This window comes from Camelina sativa, chromosome 12 (genome assembly GCF_000633955.1).
Source record: "Camelina sativa cultivar DH55 chromosome 12, Cs, whole genome shotgun sequence".
In the NCBI taxonomy this organism is placed as follows: domain Eukaryota; kingdom Viridiplantae; phylum Streptophyta; class Magnoliopsida; order Brassicales; family Brassicaceae; genus Camelina; species Camelina sativa.
The window spans coordinates 15,952,954-15,971,495 of NC_025696.1; the positions used below are offsets into that span (position 1 = coordinate 15,952,954).

Sequence of the window (18,542 nt, forward strand, 5' to 3'; positions counted from 1 at the left end):
TACGCTATTTCACCCTGTTTTAAGCTTAACGTTTGAAGTCACAAGAATGTAACGAGAACTGCCAAAAAATACCAATATTCCACATAAACCTAGAAGACAACAAGAGCAATCATCCTAATACATTAGAGTTTAATAAGGAGGATCCCACAAAAAATTTCAAGATCCTGCCCATCATCCGAGTTTAACAAGAAGGATCCCACCCACAAAATATCAAGATCCCCCAACAGAAAGAAAACATCATCCTAATAAGTCATACATAAGTCATACATAATTAGTTTAAGTTATTGAAACAAATTTCTTAGTTAGTCCCGGATTGGGGGAGGATCATAGAGCCCAAAGTCTTCGACATAGTTCTGCTCATTTGGTCCACGGCATTCAATCTCGTGAAATAAGTCACAAGCCAGCTTCTCCCTTATCCATGTGATGTTTGCGTTGCACAAAGCAGGAGGGAAGGTTATTCTGTGGGCATGGCATTCTATGTACTTCAAAGTATAAACACCACAGTCACCTGGCTTCCTGTTCAAAGGCACTCCCTTTATAACCCGCTCATGTGTGAACTTCTCGTACGAGTACATTTGTTTGTGGTCATGGCTGGCTAACTCCCACAGCACGTAAGAAACCATCACGGCAATAGGCTCAACTGCAGATGCAAGCTCTTCGTCGTTGGTGACACTTGGAATGTTGTCCCAGACGATGATGTGTCTCATTGGAATCGAGATCCACAAAGCAACCTAGTTTGTCGATTTGACGTTTAGCAGCGCGTATAAGTCGTCCACTTCCAGACTCCTCTGTCTGTTAGTCTGAGCATACGGTGGATACTCCCCTGCGTGGTAGCTGAAAGCACCGGCAGGCAGAAGTTTTCCAGATCCATTAGCGTGTGGCTCAGACTTAACAAAATCAAAGTACTTGGATGTCCACAGATGAGTGAACATTGCGTCTAGGAAGGCAACTATATTTGATTTAAACAACTGTGGATGCAGTGTGTATCGATGTCTCAATAGATTCAGACCGGCATCCATGTGATGGATATGAGTTTGAAAACGAAGTTAAAATAATATTGAAGATTGTCAAAGTAAATCTTATAAGAAGTTTTCTAGTAGACTTACCGAATCTCGTAGCCACTGGGTTCTTGTTTGCAGTTCGTACCACCATAGAAAATTTCAAGATTTATCTGAAACTTTGCTCTTGAAAGTCCTGCGGGTGAAGAAAATGATTTGGAAACATGTAAGTTATTAGAGGTTTCGAAACATAGAATGGTTTGGAAACATAGAAGGTTGTTAACTTACGGATCTTTCTTTAAGAAATCAAACAAAATCTTCTTCTTCTCCTTGTCTGCTTTCTCAATCTGATTGTATGCAGACGTAGCTGTTAGAGCCTTGAAGCCAACCTCTTAGCCCTTTCAGCCTTGCCATGTGCCGCAATTCTAGCAGCTTCTATCCTCGGTTCTTGTTTCTTAGCTCTTGCAGACAAGTCAGCTACAGTTGGGATTTCTGTTCGAAGGAACATAGCTGGATCTGAATCAGTGTCAGATGATTCAGAGCTCACTACCCAAGGCACCTTCGTATCCGTTCGAGCAACAAATGGAAGTGGTTTATCTTTCATACTTGAAGATTGACCTGGCTTGTTCTATAAATTCCGATTTAAAAGTTATATGATTATTGATGAAAACAAACAAATAATATTAAAGTTGCAGCATATGTTTAAAAGTCTCGAATAAAACAAAGACAATATGATTATTGAAGTCTACTTCACATCAGGAAGTCTACTTGATACACTTGATATTGTCTGCGAAGTTGACAACTTCTGGAAGTCTATTTTTTCTTCGCCTTGTACCTGGTATTGTGATTGTGAGGGATCGTAGTAGGAATTTGCAAGTGTTCAGAACTAACCATATCCGTTTTTTGATTGACAGACTCTTCATTTTTCCCAGTTGCTTCTTGAGTGGCAGTCTGTTCCTTTGATAAAGGATCTGCCTCTGACTTACTAGTTACATCTCCCTTCACTTTGGTAAGATCCGAAGCCAGATTTTCAGTCTTCTCATTCAGCATGTCAAACCTTGAATCAAAACTGCTGAATCCGTCCTTAATCTCTTGAAGCACAGCTGCTCCCCACATGCCGAGCTCTTCTTAATAGAATCCAGGAGATTAAAATCCTGGTCAGTTGAAGGACCTGGACAATGCCTCTTCCCACTTGGTTCACCATATGTACCGGCTCTTTTCTTCTCACCCTTTTCCTCCTCCTCCACCTTCGCATTGTTGGATTCATAAATACCGTCCGTCTCCCACAAACCTCTCCCCCACTTCCATGGACCAAAATCCCCATCGAACACTCTCAAAATATTATCAATTTTGCCATCTGCTTCATCCTCTTCCCAAACAGGGCTAATCATGCCACCAATAGTTTTAAAGTGATTGAAACGGGTCTACATTTGATATAAAACAGTGTAGTTGTTCAAATCTAACACGATAGTGGTTAAGAGTGTTGTTAATAGACAAATCTAAGATAGTAGATAAACTATATGCGTATCTGTTTTAGAATGCCCTCTTTGACATATTTTCTACCACGAGAACCGCGGTAAGCAAGCAACGGTAGAGTTGGTTTATTAGGCAACGGGTCGTCAAATTTCTTGGCAAAATCTGGCATAGATTCGTACACCCAAATCTGCAGAGGTTTGACAAATCCGTCTATTGTGTAACTCTTGTTTCTGTCCTTCTCCTTCACAGACTGAATGAGATTCTTGAAAGCAACTCTTCCCCAGGGATAATCAAGAAATGCATCTAAATCCATGACTAGCCTAGCCATATTTAGACGGGTGGGTGTTGAGGGTTTTCTAGCTTCTATAAACCCATCGTAGATGGCTTATTAACCCAATCTAATACGATCTACTCTATCCCAAGAGTAAGCGTTCTTACATGCTGCAACGAGTTGCTCAATACTCGGACCACTATCTTAACTGACTCCAAAATTCTCCCAAAACTCTTCCATCTCGTCTGTAAGTTCAATCTGTGGCTGCTCCAAGGACTCGACATCTTCACAGTTAAGTCCAGTGATGGCTTCAAACTCATTCAAAGAAAATCTTAACGGGTTAGATCCAACCAGACTTCATATCTCGTACTTTTTGTTGCAGACTATCTGAAAGCTGAGCATACGGTGAACCAGTCTGGAAGCCCATCCGAATTGGAGACGGTTGAACTGTAAGAAGACACCCAGTCGAGAGTCACGAACCTCATCCCATTCATCCGTTTTGAGAGCTTTGTACAGTTCATCAAACAGCTTCATATCGTTGCTGTAATAGCCGATGCTTTTACGCGGAAACGGTTCCTCACCCTTTGTGTAAAACCTCCGAGGAAATTCTGGATTGTTCGCCTCCTCCATTTTGCAAGATAAGATTAGGTTTGGCGGGAAATTAGAAATTGAGAGATTGAGATGGAAGAAGACAAATACAATAAGTCTACAATTGAATTGAAAAAGATGTCTAAAATCGAAATGAAAAAGAAGTCAACCTTTAGTTTAATCGAAGAGGAAACGGCGGCGAAGACGTTGCAGCGAAGATGAAGCGGCGGGGTTGAAGAATACAGAGTTCAGCGATATATGGTACAAAGACGTTAAGCAAGGTAAGCAAAAAGACAATCCGAAAGATGGAGATTTAAGTTTAACACGAAAAGAAATGGGAAAATCAACCGTTAGTGATAAGCGGAAGAGATAAGCGGAATAGAAAAGTTGACAAGAATATGAGCAAGACGGAATCAAAGATAACTATAGTTGTTATCATGGTTTTAAGTTGTGCAAAATTATAATAATTATAATAATCCCGGTTTTAAAAAACCAATTCCTGGTTATTTGAAACAGTACCAGAAAATTATTGATGAAAATCGATTAAAACCGGATCCCGCTTATCGGTAAACCAATTCCCGCTTATCGGTAAATTAAACAAATATATATATATTACCGCCAACTAACGTCAAATCAATTTATACCTTGTAATGATTATGTTGATGACTTCTCTGACAGACTTTTCCATGGGAAACTGAACCGTCTGCAAATCAATCAAATCAAATTAATATTTGTACTAATTATGCTGAAGACTTATTAGGAAGACTTCTTCCTGGGAAACTAAACCGTACTTTAAACTGCAAATCAATCTAATCAACCAAATTAATACATCGTTAACGACGATGAACGAGTTTCTAACTTTCTATGATATAGGGACAAAAGTTGCGGGTGAATATAGAATTCTACACTTATAAGTATGAAATGAAGTGATATAGAAACTTTCTAAGAATAATTATCCAACCGTGAATGATTTCAGTCTCCGATTCTTCGTGGATGTGATGATTTAGATTGACCGATAAAGGTACTGAAAGACATTCAATCTCCAATTCTCCGTCGTGAAGATGAACTACTTTTTCGGTTGCAGTTTTAAAATAATCAGAAGGCCCATGACTTGGTTTATATATATGAGACGAAACGGTTACAATGAACAGTTACATATAATTAATTAATAACGCAAACTATCACGTCGTAAATCATTAACGAGTATACTTCACACGCAGACTTCATCGCCTGACTTCTTTACTCACATTGTACGAATGACTTCATAATCTAAGTTTTAAGTCTTATGTAAATGGTTGAAGTCTACTAAATAAGTCAACTACTGAAGTCAACAAAGTTGTCCAAATATTATAGAAACTGAAGCAAATTCACAGATTACAGACATAAATACGCCATTCAAATAAACAGACACGATAAAGAAAGGTTCACAGATTTTAGTGAAAGATCTACGAAACCAAAGAGATAAATACAACAATGAGGATTATACCGGCGATTAACACATACTCGACCACCCAGCGTACACGACGAACTGACAGACGTAATTTCTTCATCTGATCTTTCACCTTGTATAGCTCCTGCTGAACCCATAACATATCTTCATTTTCCTGGATGGCTGTAATAGAATCCCTTTGGTCAGCAAGTCCACCTCGTATTGCTTGAAATTCTTGCATAATAGCCTCATCCCACTATTTCATAATATGGTCCTCTCCATCCTATACAAAGAAATAAATATACCCATAAGAATATTATTTATACTCAAATAATAATTATACCAAACGAATAAACCACCACACAGTCTAACAACCTCATAGTTATTGCATCCAAAGAAAATCCTTCCAGGATTGTCGGCTGTAGTGGAACATTTCATAATGGTTTCCCTTCCGCATAAACATTTGTCAGGAATTCCAACTGTCATGCCAAGAAAGTTTACTTCGGGTGGACCTTCACTCCATACTTGCAAAGAACTAGAAGATGGCTGAGTGTAGCTGTGTAACCCCATATCTGTGTGCAAAATGAACAAAAAACGATGAGAACATATATATTTTTTGAACAAAATTAGCTAAAGCGTTACAAAAGCAAATCGCCGACGAGAATGATGAGAATACTTATCTGAGATGTCCTTGAGTTTTGAAGACGATAAATGATGAGAATACAATCTGAATTCTTGAGCGCAACAATATCAGAAATTTTTGAGAGAGAAATTTTGGAGAGAGAGAGAGAGATCACATAAAAAACTAGGGTTGAATTACAGAAAGAAGTATATATATGGTTAAATTATCCGGTTAGGTTAAAATCAAAGAATCGGTACGCATTCGGTTAGGTTCAGCTATCGGTTTGGTTAAATTATCGGTGAAATTAAGATAATATAATATTAATGGTTGATGGCATAACAAAGTTAACCACCAATAGTCTACAGAGAAGTCTACTTAAGCAAACTCTAAATCAAATAATTTTAGCCTAATCAATCTTTTCTCCCTTAATTTTACTGGTTTATATGTAAATTTATTTTAATTCAATGCAGGAAGTCTATGTGGTTATTATTTGATCAATTGGTTTATCAAATTATTTTTTATAATTTTTTAACTAAAATTTAAACTATAATTAAGGAGTAGACATATTTTTATGTCTTCTTGTTGACGTCAATTTGTAATCCACCTTAAAAAAAACTATTGCAGACTTCCTCCAGGTTACATCTGTCATTTCGGCTTCTGTTTTTTGTTTGGTCGTAAGGGAGTCAACTGTAATTTCAGTACCCTTAGTGGTTATGTTTCTCAAATATCGAATATGGGGTCTACTATTGCATTCAAGACCAAATAAAGGTCTACAAAATGAAATTGTCCTTGAAAGATAGTAATTAAAGAGAAGATAGTTATAATATATCTTGAAAATCAATTTATAGTCTAATATGTGTTGTATGTGAGCCAGTAAAAGGTGAAAAGAAAGTATAAATGTCAAAAGGCAACTAATGCATTATAGATAATGATGAAAGAATTATAGCTATAATTGTTTGAAAATAAATTACTAAAAATTAAACAGATAATAATGCACATGTCGAAGTTAAAATCTTTGACATCTTATTCATTGTGTGAAAAAAAATGAGTTTGTAGAAAAATAAATGACATACATTATTAAATAGATTATTAGATTCCAAGTCGGGCTTAACCATTTGGTCATATAATCATGGAAAGTGAGATAAGATAGACATACTCATGAATTAGTCTAGAATTCTTTAATGGTACGCTGCACTTGCTTTGATGGGTAAAACAAGCTCGGTAAAGATGTTATAACGATATGATATTATATATGTAACTTTACACTAAGTAATGTTCATGAGATTTGGTATATTTAGATTTTATATCTAATAGTGTCATGTTAGTATCAACATCTAATAATAATTGATATATACAATTAGGTCAACAATCCATAATCAACATCAAACCCTTTACAGACTGTTTTCATATAATATGAATAAGAAAAAAAAATTTAAGATAAAAAATCATGAGGTAATCATCAATGCGGTTTATTTTCCTGCGAATTTTTGAGGTGATTTTAATTACCACATAATATATATCAAATTATTTATTTGTTAAGAAAAAATTATCGTCAACAATATATGTTTTATATCACTTAGTAACATAAGTTCAATGTTTATATAAATTTATACTCAAAAATTTAAATGATTCTATTTGAGCTATAGAATTTATATTGATATAAAATGTTTTATGTAAAAAGCATGTGTGTGCACGAGTACAAATTCTAATTTATAATATTTTAAAACATTCTATAAAGTTTAAATATTTATAATATTTTAAAACATCTTCTAAAGTTTAAATATTTATAATATTTTAAACATTCTATAAAATTTAAATATTTATAATATTTCAACATTTTAAAAGTTTTAATATTTTTAATATTTTAAAGTTAAAATTTAAAAACTACGATATTTTAAAACTTTTTAGTGGACTGGATACATCAAAGCAAAATCAAATTGCTGAGATTGAAGAAAAAGAGAATGCATTAGCTTTGGAGTGCGAGGACAAAGAGAATGCTACTATTGCAACGGCTGTCGATAGAGAAGATATTTCTGTAATAAAGGTGAGTGGACAGAACAAAGCAAAGCAATGTATGACTGTGGAGACTGAAGACAAGGAAAATGCATTACCGTTGGAGTGTGAGAACAAAGAAAATGCTACTAATGCGACGGATGTAGTTGATAGAGAAGGCGATGATAAGGAAAATTCTTCAGCCTTGGACAATAACAGGTACGGAAAGTGTTGGTTGTTTGCTCTACTTTGGGTTCTCTTTAGCTCATCACCTCACAAATATACAAATTCTCAAGGAAGCACACACGGAGAAGAAACCACAGTGTACTCTTGCCAAAGAAGAAGCTGTAAGCATTATGGGGTTCCATGGTGAAAACATGGGTTCAAAACATCAGCTAGTTCGAGTAAGTTCATCGTGTGAGTGTTTCTTTTGGTGATATAATAATCTCCAACTTGCAGGTAGAGAAGAACACAACTTCCCGGCTAAAAGCTCCAAGAGCCACAACACTTGTCTCTGAAAACATGATTAATGGAAAGAGGTAAAAACTGCTTGATCAGAAAGACAAAGTATAATGTATAACTTGAGCGAACATGGCAAACGAGTCTTGACTTGTCATAGCAGTTACCTTTTCTCGCAATGTAATCTGAAAATTTTGTGCATTTTCTCAGGGTTGCATCAGGTAGAAAGAAGCAAGTGGCAGCAAGGAAAGGAGATGAAACCGTGGAGGAAACCTCACAGATGGATGGAGAATCTAAAGAAGTTGCAGTCATCAACAAACCTTCTGTTTGTGTTCTTGCTTCAGGGGAGAAAAGACCTGCAACTGTCCCAAAGGGACCAAACTTCCATAGTATTCATCTCCCAAAGAGCTGTACAAAGAGATTGGCATCACAAGTCCAAGGTCGATCGGCTTTTTATAAAATATCTGCAGTTTAATTCACACGGAGAGTCTTGTAAGTTTGGTTGATTTTTGATAATTAACAGAAGTGAGATTGTGTTGTTGTCTATAATTAAACACTTGCTCAGTTTCCAGATTGATCAATACAAAAAATGTTTAAGCTAACGGAATCCTGGTTGGATGATGAAACGTTCACTGAAATGAGTGTTAACTTGTACTTAAAGCATCAAGTAACTTGAACAGGTAAAAATGATTTGAGGATTGCCGAGATGTTTTAACGGAACCTATTAAATCAACTAGGTGAATACCCGCAAGCCGCAAATAAAGATTTCCAACATTATGTAATCATATCATAGTTATTAATGAAATCACAATGTAAAGAAAGAGAAGTGATCAAACGATTTAAAATAGTGTTGAAGCCACGCATGCAGTAAAAAGATTTCCAGTAGACCTGCGGCTTAGATATCTAGCTCTGTCCTGACTCTTTTAAGGGCCAGGCTAACCTTCACTTTGTTTTTAACCATTAAATCGACCATCAAATGATTTATCTATGCCACTTATATTGTACTTCTCGTACACATTTATCCAATTTTCCCACCACCAAACTTTTGCTTGTTGCGCCACTCTTCGGCTACAAATAACCACTCATTGTTAGATTGAATGATATGAATCCTATGTGTACGTAAGAATATTCATATTTCACATTACCTGAACTCCAAACGTTTGAGAACTACAATTCTGCCACTGAGGATGCCAAGTGTTATATACACGCCTTCTTCACACTCGATCTTTTTCTCCTCCACTTGAGAAGCACTCACTATAGATGTTGGGCCCTGAAAATCAAATGATAAGTCACGACTGGTTCGAATCCAGTGATGCACAATTTTGTCTCTTCGGAGGCTTGCGTCCAGTTTTTTTCGAGACTGTGGATTTGAACATTTTCCATCCGTTATACCTGCAGGCATAAGTGTTTCAGGGACTTATATCAGCCAGAATTGTAATTAAGTGCAGATTACAATATCTCCATGCAAGTTTTAAAATATCACTTCCCTTACCATTGGGCAAATGCGCACCGTAATTTTTGAAAAGCATCTCACTCACAGGTTCATTTCTCATATTGCTTGCGTCCATGTTTTTTCGAAGCTCGGAATTTGAACTTTGTCCATACGTTAAATCTGCAGGCATAGAAGTAAGGGTGAAAAATATTTTCCACATGCAAACGTACGCTAAAAGATTGGTACGAATTCCAAAAGTTATATACACACACACACACCTGGTTCACACTCGGTGTTTTCCTCCTCCACTTGAAAAGCTTTCGTTAAGGATGTTGAGAAATCTTTTGAGAATTCATTATTGGTTTTGTATCTTCTGAGGCTTGCGTCCATGTTTCTTTGAAATTGGGAATTCGAAGATTCCCCATACATTAAACCTGCATACATAGCTAATGTGAAGCAAGAGAATTATTCATTGTGTGATGTGATATAGTTTAGTATACATTTGGATTTGCATCCAAATAAATCATCTAGATGCAAATACCAAATTAGAACAAGTAACAACATAGGGTGTACGTGTATTTCATTCATATCCAGATAAAATGGAGAAATGAACGGGCCAGTACGAAAGACTTATAATCAATGATTCTAATTCCAATGCTAATACTATCTAGCTCCGAGCCATTTTTTATATTATCAATTTCGTCACGCAATACCTTGATCTTTGCCGTTGGGATCTAACCCAGCATAGCAAACTTTATTTCTTTCCTCAAAATTACCACCACCACCAGTTGATCTATCCATGCCACATATAATATTATACTTCTTGCACACTCTTGCACAATTCTCCGACCACCATGCTTCTACTTGTTGGGCCACTCTTCGACTGCAACCAATAACTTATTGTTAGATTACTAGCTAGTTAAGATTCTAAAGACTACGTAATATGAAAAAACAAGCGTAACATTGTGTAAGATTCCACATTACTTGTAGCTCAAATGTTTGAGATCTCTCGTTCCGTCACTGTTGACATTAAGTAATATAGACACGCCTAGTGCTAAGTGGATCCACTCTGCTTTCACTTGATAAACACTTGAGCTTGCGTCCATGTTTCTTTGAGGCTGGGAATTTGAACCTGCATGCATGCATATATATATGTGTGTTAAGTTGAGGGAATTATCAGCAATAATTGTAATTCAAGTGTTAACAACACTATCTCCATGCAATTTTTTATATTGATTCCCTCACCATTGGTTAAACACGCAATGTAATCTTGATCTTTGCCATCTAACCCATCATATCTGATTTTTAGGTTGCTCTCATTACGAAACTCCGATAGCATCTTCACCCACTGTTCCTTGTCCCATATCCTTCTAAAAGACGAACCGATGTGCTTGAGAGCATTAGGACGATTACCCGCAAGCTTTGCCGCTTCAGCTGCAAGGTTGCTGAAACCATCAGGTGGATAGTTTTTCTCGAAAGCATATCGACAAAACATTTGAAGAGCCAGTTCATCTGATGGGAATTCCACATCATAAACTTGTTGAATCTTGTGAGCCCTGAGAAGTTCCCTTTTCTGAGTAATCACAACGATTCTGCTCTCAGGTCCAAACCACCTGATTCGTCCTACCAACGTTTTTAGTAGCTCTAGTTCATCAACATCATCAAGAACGATAAGAACTTTCATGTGCTTTAGTCGTTGCTCCACGGCACCACATTGCTCTATCTTCTTTATATTCTTTTGACAAAGAATTTCTGATAAAAATTGTTTTTCCCAACACAACTTCTGGTCATAGTCGCTCCGCAATGTTCTCTTATATGCTACGAAAGCCCGATCCTCGAACTGCCTAATGAGTTTGATGTATAGAGCTCTTCCTATGGTAGTCTTACCACTTTCAGGAGGTCCACAAATCCCTATCATTCTCGCTTCCTTGGAGTTGAACCGCAACATTGATATCAATGTCTCTATATGAGCTTCAATCCCAACGATGTCTCTAAAATTATCTGATGGGGTAATAAGTTTGTTTGAAACATCGTTGGCAATATTTTCAACCATTTTTGCTTCGCTAGGCCTACATAACAATAATGATACGAGACTATGGTTAGGTTGATTAGGATATATGGTTAGGACATTATAATTGATTAATGGTTTACTTATTATAATTGACTAGGACTCAGACCCCCGCGATGTCGCGGGGGGAAGTACTTTAGAAAAAAAAAATTAAAATATAAAATTATACGTTATGAAATTATTTGAATGCAATAGAATAGTTTGAATACATAAAAATTAAACATACTGTTATTAAAAACACAACCATCAAAATGAAAACTTATAACAAAAAATATTATGTAGAATAGACGCAACTTTGCAAAACATATTGTTTAAAATATTATAAATATAAGATATTTTTATGAAGAATTATGGTAAAGAGTAAAATTAAAAAAAATTATTATGACAAAATGATCCTAATTGAGAATATTGAACTAATGGTTGTAATGAGTAAATGTATTTTTCTATTAAATAATTATAATTAAAAATATATTTAATAATAAGTGAGACTGTATCAACGAAAAAAATTAAAATTAAAATACACAACTCTTAACACAAAATAAAATAAATTTTAAATATTAAAATAGTTTTTAACAAAAAAATTACGATAAATAGATGCAACTGTAAATTCTATATTAAGTTTTATTAAATTTCTATATTACTATAATCATTTATAAAATTTTAGTTAGATTATAGAATAACATTGAATATTATATATTAATATTCAAGATTCAATAGAAGAAGAAAAATTTGTTTCAACAAACGATGATTTGTTAGTTATTAATGAAGAGATAAATATATAGAAAGTTCAAAAGATATAACTATTTAAATAGACACACCTATTAGAACGATAAGTTGTGATGAAAAAATATGAATAAAATATAGTGAAAGATACAACTCTACAATGAACAAATACAACTGTTTGAGTTTAAAAAAATAATAATAAAACTATTTTTTACAAAAAGTACTATGAGAAGTCGCAACTGTTGTTCGCATTTATTCAGTTTGTTATTAATATTTTTAAATATTAAAATATATTTTTTATCGAAAAGTTACGATAAATAGACGCAACTGCAAATTCTATATTAAGTTTTATTAAATTTCTCTATTGATATAATCATTTCTAAAATTTTAGTTAGACTATAGAATAACATTGAATATTAGATATTAACATTCAATTATTTAGATTTAACATAAAATGGAAAAAAAATTTCAACGAACTTGTTAGTTAATGATGAAGAGACAAATATAAAGAAAATTCAAAAGGCATGACTATTTAAATAGACACACCTATTAGAACGAAAAGTTGTGAAGAAAAAATATAAATAAAATATAGTGAAAAGACACAACTCTACAATGAACAGATACAACCGTTTGAATTTAAAAAAAAAACAAATAAAAACAAGTTTTTTACGAAAAGGTATTACGAAAAGTTGCAACTGTTGTATTTGCACTTGATTATATCTACAAACTCATATAAATTGCTTTTAAATAGAAGACATATTTATTACCATATTCAAAAGTCAAATCCAAAAGCTCACTATATAATCCATCTAACTCTTCGGAAAAAACTCTAGGTATTTTCATTAAATTTTTATGTATAAAATTAAGTAAAAGTTGTAAATTAGATTCATCATTCCAAAAATCTTTTGTTAAATCAAGAATTGGAGGAATTTCTTTACTTTTAAAAGAATGAGTGCTAGAGAATAATTTAGAGAGCTGTAAAAACCATTGAGATTGATATTTTATATTATTTTGTGTCATGACAAAAAAAAATGAAAACAATTCAAACAGACAAATATATATAGATTTCAAAAGATACGAATATTCGAATAGACACAACTCTACAATGAACAATTGCAACTTTACAAAATAAACTGTTACAATGAACAATTGCAACTTTTTGTAAAATATACAATTCAAATTTTCTACAGATTTTTTTAGAAAATTATCCAAAAGGTAAGATTGAAAAACCACAACTTTTAGTGGCATTTATTCGGATTGCTATTATATATAGATGAATTTTTTGACTTTTAAAAGAATGAATGTTAGAAAATAATTTAGAATGTAAAAACAGTTGAGATTGAAATTTTAGTTGATTTTGTTTCATAGCAAAAAAAATGAAAACAGTTCAAATAGACAAAAAAATATATATATATATATATATATATAGATTTCAAAAAATAAGAATGTTCCAATAACACAACTTTACAGTGAACAGTTGTACATTTTCATAAATAACCGTTTTAATGATCCATCACGACTTTTCAGAAAATATCCAAAATGTACGATTGAAAAAACACAACTGTTGGTCGCATTTTTCAAAAGGTACGATTGAAAAAACACAACTGTTGATCGTATTTTTCAGATTGTTATTATTATATAGAAAGGTACGATTGAAAAAACACAACTGTTGGTTGCATTTTCCAAAAGGTACGATTGAAAAAACACAACTGTTGGTCGTTTTTTTCAGATTGTTATTATTATATAGATTAATGGTTTACTTCTAAAGCTGATGTGTTGTGTTTATAGAGCTCCTATACATTTTTTTAATAAATATTCTTACTTTTTATTGTTATTTACATAAACATGCTACTGAAATAATATGAGTTAATATTTTTCTATTAGTTTTTAAATATGAAAGATTTAATCAACTATTAAATCTGAAAATGTATTTAATTATCATTTTCATAACCTATTTACTTATTAAAAGTAAATTACATTTCACAAACAAGAAAAAAAAAACTATTCACTTATTTATCATTTTTATTGTTTTTCTCATTGTATTTTTAAACTTAGGATCAGTTTAAATTAAATCAATTAGTTTAAAAATATTATTTTATCTGTTTAATGGTATAGTGATATAGATAATAATGTGAAACATAAAATATGTGAATTTGATTTTTAGAAATACAAAAGACATCAAAACTTTCTACACCACCTCAAAATTCTTTTCCAAGTTCAAATATTTTATAGATGAAACATATTTTACAGAAAATAAATGCAATTTTGAATAAACGAAAAACACTTTACTTACATATTTTGTTTTATACAAACAAATCTTAAATCTCAAATAATAATTTACTCATAATATTTTATTTAAATATATTTATTCCGCACATATTGCGGATTGATGATACCTAACTAGTTCTTCTTTATACATTAGAGTTATGATTAAGTTGTATGAAACCTATATATATATATAAAGGGTCTCTATCAATTAATTAAAGAACAAACCCCAAGAATTAAACTTAATCTTTAAGGGAGAATTAGGGTTAAGAGGGAGGTAACCTTTCATATTCTTCTTAATTCACAAGGAAAGAAAGGTTCATAACAAATAACAATAGCCAATTCTAATCAAGGAACATCCCTAAAAGCATAAACTAATTCTGAGATGTAAGCTAAAATATATATAAATAAAAAAAAACATAATTACCAGTTCCGAAGATCTTCTCCGGCAAGATTTGCAACCTCTGCTAGAGCTCGCATCCATTTTCGTATCTCATTCTCTGTTCTGCCGATGCAGGTCTCTCCAAAGACCTTGCCGAACTGTCCCGTCTGTTTTCTAACATGAGAAGGATCTACTTTGTAGAAAATAGGAATCACCATTTGATCAAACTCCTCATGGCACTCTCGGATCTTCACCAACTCATCTAAGCACCACTTGGAAGAAGCATAGTTCTCAGAGAAGACGACGATCGCGATCCTCGATTCTGCTATCGCCTTTAAAAGCTCCGGGTTGATATCGCGGCTTCTTTCGATCCTGTTGTCGTTGAATGTTTTTATAAACTTGCGATCGAGTTCCTTACGAAGATGGCTGACTAATGACTGGCGGACATCTTCCCCTCTGAAGTTGGGGAAAACATCGTGTCTCCGGGAACGAGAAGAAGAAGAAGAAGAAGAAGAAGAAGAAGACTTCATGGATAGCTATAGAAAGAAAAACACATTTCCAAAAGGGAAACCATTCTGAAGTTTATATACAGATATGGAAAAGATGAAGACGACATCAAGGTTGAATCCACTCAAAAGCCAAGTTGAGCAAAGATTTCTCATCCTATAGCAATTAGGGCCACATCCTATAGCGATTAGGGCCACATCCTATAGAAAATAAGGCCACATCCTATTCCTCTATACGTATGTGTTTAGAAAATAACGGTTCATCAACACCACCCAAAAAAAAAAAAAATCAATTCATTTCAGGAAGATAAGCTTTATTTTGCAGTATGTGTTTTTTTTTTTTTTTGACAGAGTTGGTCTCTGTTCTTGAACTGGTTTATATTATTTTTGAAGTTGGAAAACAAAATTTTAGTTAAATTTCTAAACTGAACTATAAGTCTCATTTATTTAAGTTATTACCAATTTGCAAAATCTTATATAAGTAAAATTCAAATTTTGGTAGATGTTACCAAATTAATATACCTTGCACTACTCATAATTATGACATTTACTTGAGATAATTTTGTGTTTACTTTCAATTTTTTTTTGTGCGTGTTTGTGGCCGTTTTTTTAAATCTTGTCCAGTTATCACTATTAATGACATTTAACCTATGGACTATAATTATTATAACCTATACTGATTGCAATCATTTTATACACCTGGGTTTATAACAAAAAAAAACATGTGAATTAGTGCTTTATTGTGATTCATACATTGTCACCATTCAGAGCCTAAATAACACTTTTAGTTACACTAGAGTCTAAAACGTAAATTCAGTACGTAATAGAGTTCCTTCCTACAACTTCTTAAGTTTACAATACTTCATTTTGAGTTCAACCAGTTACTCCATTATAAAGTTAGAAAAATAGCCATTCTCATTCCAATGTAGCTAAAAGATAGCTGTTAACTTTTAGAAATTGGAGACTAAAAGCATCCCTTTCCATATAGATACAATGGTTCGTTGATCTATGTGCGCCAATGATCGTTGATTTCTGGTGTGTTAAACGCTAAAAATCATGCCTAGCTCATTTTTTATGGGTTATAGAGAATTAAGTGCATAGGAATCTTTGCACATTACATAAGTTCTTATAAATGATTGTATTAAATCCATGCGCAATAATCATCATATTGTTCTAAAAACATATCCAACAAATCCAATGGTCCTCTATTTTTGCCTCTATAATAGATATCCCCTATAATAGAGATGGATTTTATTCCAATCCATCCCTATTCTTATCTCTAAAATAGAGATTGCTATTTTTTCCTCTATTTATAGAAAAAACTCTATTTTTTCTGGTTTGAAGTAAAATTCACCTCTATTATAGAATTGCTTTATTATTGAGGAAAAAATAGGGAAAACCATTGGAGATGGTCTAATATATTTACGCAATTAATTTAGAAATCCGAGGCGTCTATGCATATGTATATTTACGCGCAACAAAGAATTACGTTTAAAATAATAAATTAGTTACATGACTTGAAAAAAAAAATGCATATGTATAAACTTTTCTACAGAACTTTTTAAACGTATGGTTTAGTTTCTATACGTTTTAAACTTTTCTACACATTGGAAAATGGTATGGGCAATTGAGAAAGACAGTCATGTGAATGTCACTTTCTTTTTAGCTGTCCTCTATGGTCGATCGGGGCATATCTATTATCTATATTCCCTACCTACCATTTATTCACTATATACCCACCCTCTTTCATATTCTTCCATTCTCAAATATAACATATCTGATATTTTCTCATTTTTCATGAAAATGAAATCTTATTCATGTATTCTATACATGGTCCTCTATTAATGAAAATAAATTTTTTAAAAATGTAATTTATAGAGAATTCCAATGACAGCTTGCAGTTTTAGTTTTTTCCTTGGTTTGTCTCTTTGAGGAAGCACATTTGTTTATTTTTATTTTTATCGGAATAGTAATATTTCTGAACATTAGGGAGATTGTGTGTTTTGGTGCTCTCTTTTCTTGCGATTAATATACATCGATGTCATCAACTAACAACGTACGAGAGGTAGTATTGATCATGTTGTGTTATTATTCTTTTTGTAATCATATTTTTGTCCTATGAGGCTATGATTACGAATATTATGTTCCGTGACAATATAGATAGAAGATATGAATTTACATCACATACAAAGTCTCTCTTCAACTAGAGTTGACGATAAACTTATTAAGCAAATAATGCAAACAAATATCTGAATCGTACATATCAAACACAAACTCAAATATGATAAAATGACCAACACTAATTAATAATCGTGAAAAAAAATATGAAAGTAAATTACAAGAAAAGGCTGACCGATTCAATAACCATCTCAAACGAGGATAAAATGTGCTGCAACAACTCCAACAACGTACGACAGTGTTACGACGTTGTTTCTGACATTGAAAGCTCCGGAATCAGGCGAGGCCATGGCCGGCGGCATGGGTCCCGGAGAAGGTGCGGATTCCATTCCGGATGGCATCGGCGGGGAAGCCATACCGGGAACTGTTACTGGGCTTGGGCTTGCTGCCATTGGGCTGGTAGATGGAGTCATTGGCATCATTGGTGGTGAAGCCATAGGCATAGGTGGTGGAGCCATAGCCATGGGTGGTGGAGTCATCATAGGCATGGGTGGTGGAGTCATAGGCATAGGTGGTGGAGTCATCATAGGCATAGGTGGTGGAGTCATCATAGGCATGGGTGGTGGAGTCATCATCATTGGCATCGGAGACATCGCCGGAGGAGGGACCATGCTTCCACTGCCGCCGCTAGACATAGGCGGCATGGACATTGAGCCAGAAGGAGCCATCATGGGAGCTTGAGCTAAAGAGAAAGGAATTAAAGCCATAGACAATGCAAGCCAGAGGAAGGTATGTGAACAAGAAGAAGAGGCCATGGTTATGTGTGTTTGTGTGTTGAATAGTGGTTTAAGTAAAGTGATATATAGAGAGAGATATGTGAAAGTAGTAGTAAAATGAAGAGTTGAATGAAAGAGAAAATGAAGGTTCTTTGTATTATAAGGATATATATTAGGAGATTATTTGTTTTGATTTTTAGATCGTTGGATGCATTGTGTGACACGTATCAGTCGATGGATAGGTATCATGAGATGCTGATTTAGTTTCCTCCACATATTGGAAGGAAAAAAAGATGAAAATTCCAAAATGAAACTTCTTTGTAGGTACAGATAGAATAGTCAATATATATGCAAAATAGGGATATTATGATTACAATGCCTTATATTTTCAAGACTTCTTTATAAATTTATTTTATACACTTATATTGGAACGATCA

At 33.7% G+C, this 18,542-nt stretch overlaps 2 protein-coding genes across 4 annotated transcripts; one reads left to right on the forward strand and one right to left on the reverse strand.

Moving 5' to 3' along the window:
• Window positions 8,543–15,466, reverse strand: LOC104731885 (disease resistance protein RLM3-like). 3 transcript variants are annotated; one of them, XM_010451390.2, is made up of 8 exons: window positions 14,751–15,466; window positions 10,513–11,336; window positions 10,252–10,399; window positions 9,981–10,150; window positions 9,546–9,701; window positions 9,328–9,447; window positions 8,981–9,251; window positions 8,543–8,903 (listed from the first exon to the last, which is right to left on the reverse strand). In XM_010451390.2, the coding sequence occupies exons 1-8, from the start codon at window positions 15,233–15,235 to the stop codon at window positions 8,789–8,791; spliced, it is 2,289 nt and encodes a 762-aa protein (XP_010449692.1). In that variant the 5' UTR covers window positions 15,236–15,466; the 3' UTR covers window positions 8,543–8,788. The 3 variants fall into 3 exon arrangements, with proteins under 3 accessions (XP_010449692.1, XP_010449691.1, XP_010449693.1); XM_010451389.2 differs by having other exon boundaries at window positions 9,546–9,713; window positions 14,751–15,463; XM_010451391.2 differs by having other exon boundaries at window positions 8,981–9,227; window positions 9,546–9,713; window positions 14,751–15,461.
• On the forward strand, window positions 17,651–18,086 carry LOC109127879 (shematrin-like protein 2). Its single transcript, XM_019233414.1, has one exon. It carries the CDS (start codon window positions 17,678–17,680, stop codon window positions 18,068–18,070), a length of 393 nt encoding a protein of 130 aa, XP_019088959.1. The 5' UTR covers window positions 17,651–17,677; the 3' UTR covers window positions 18,071–18,086.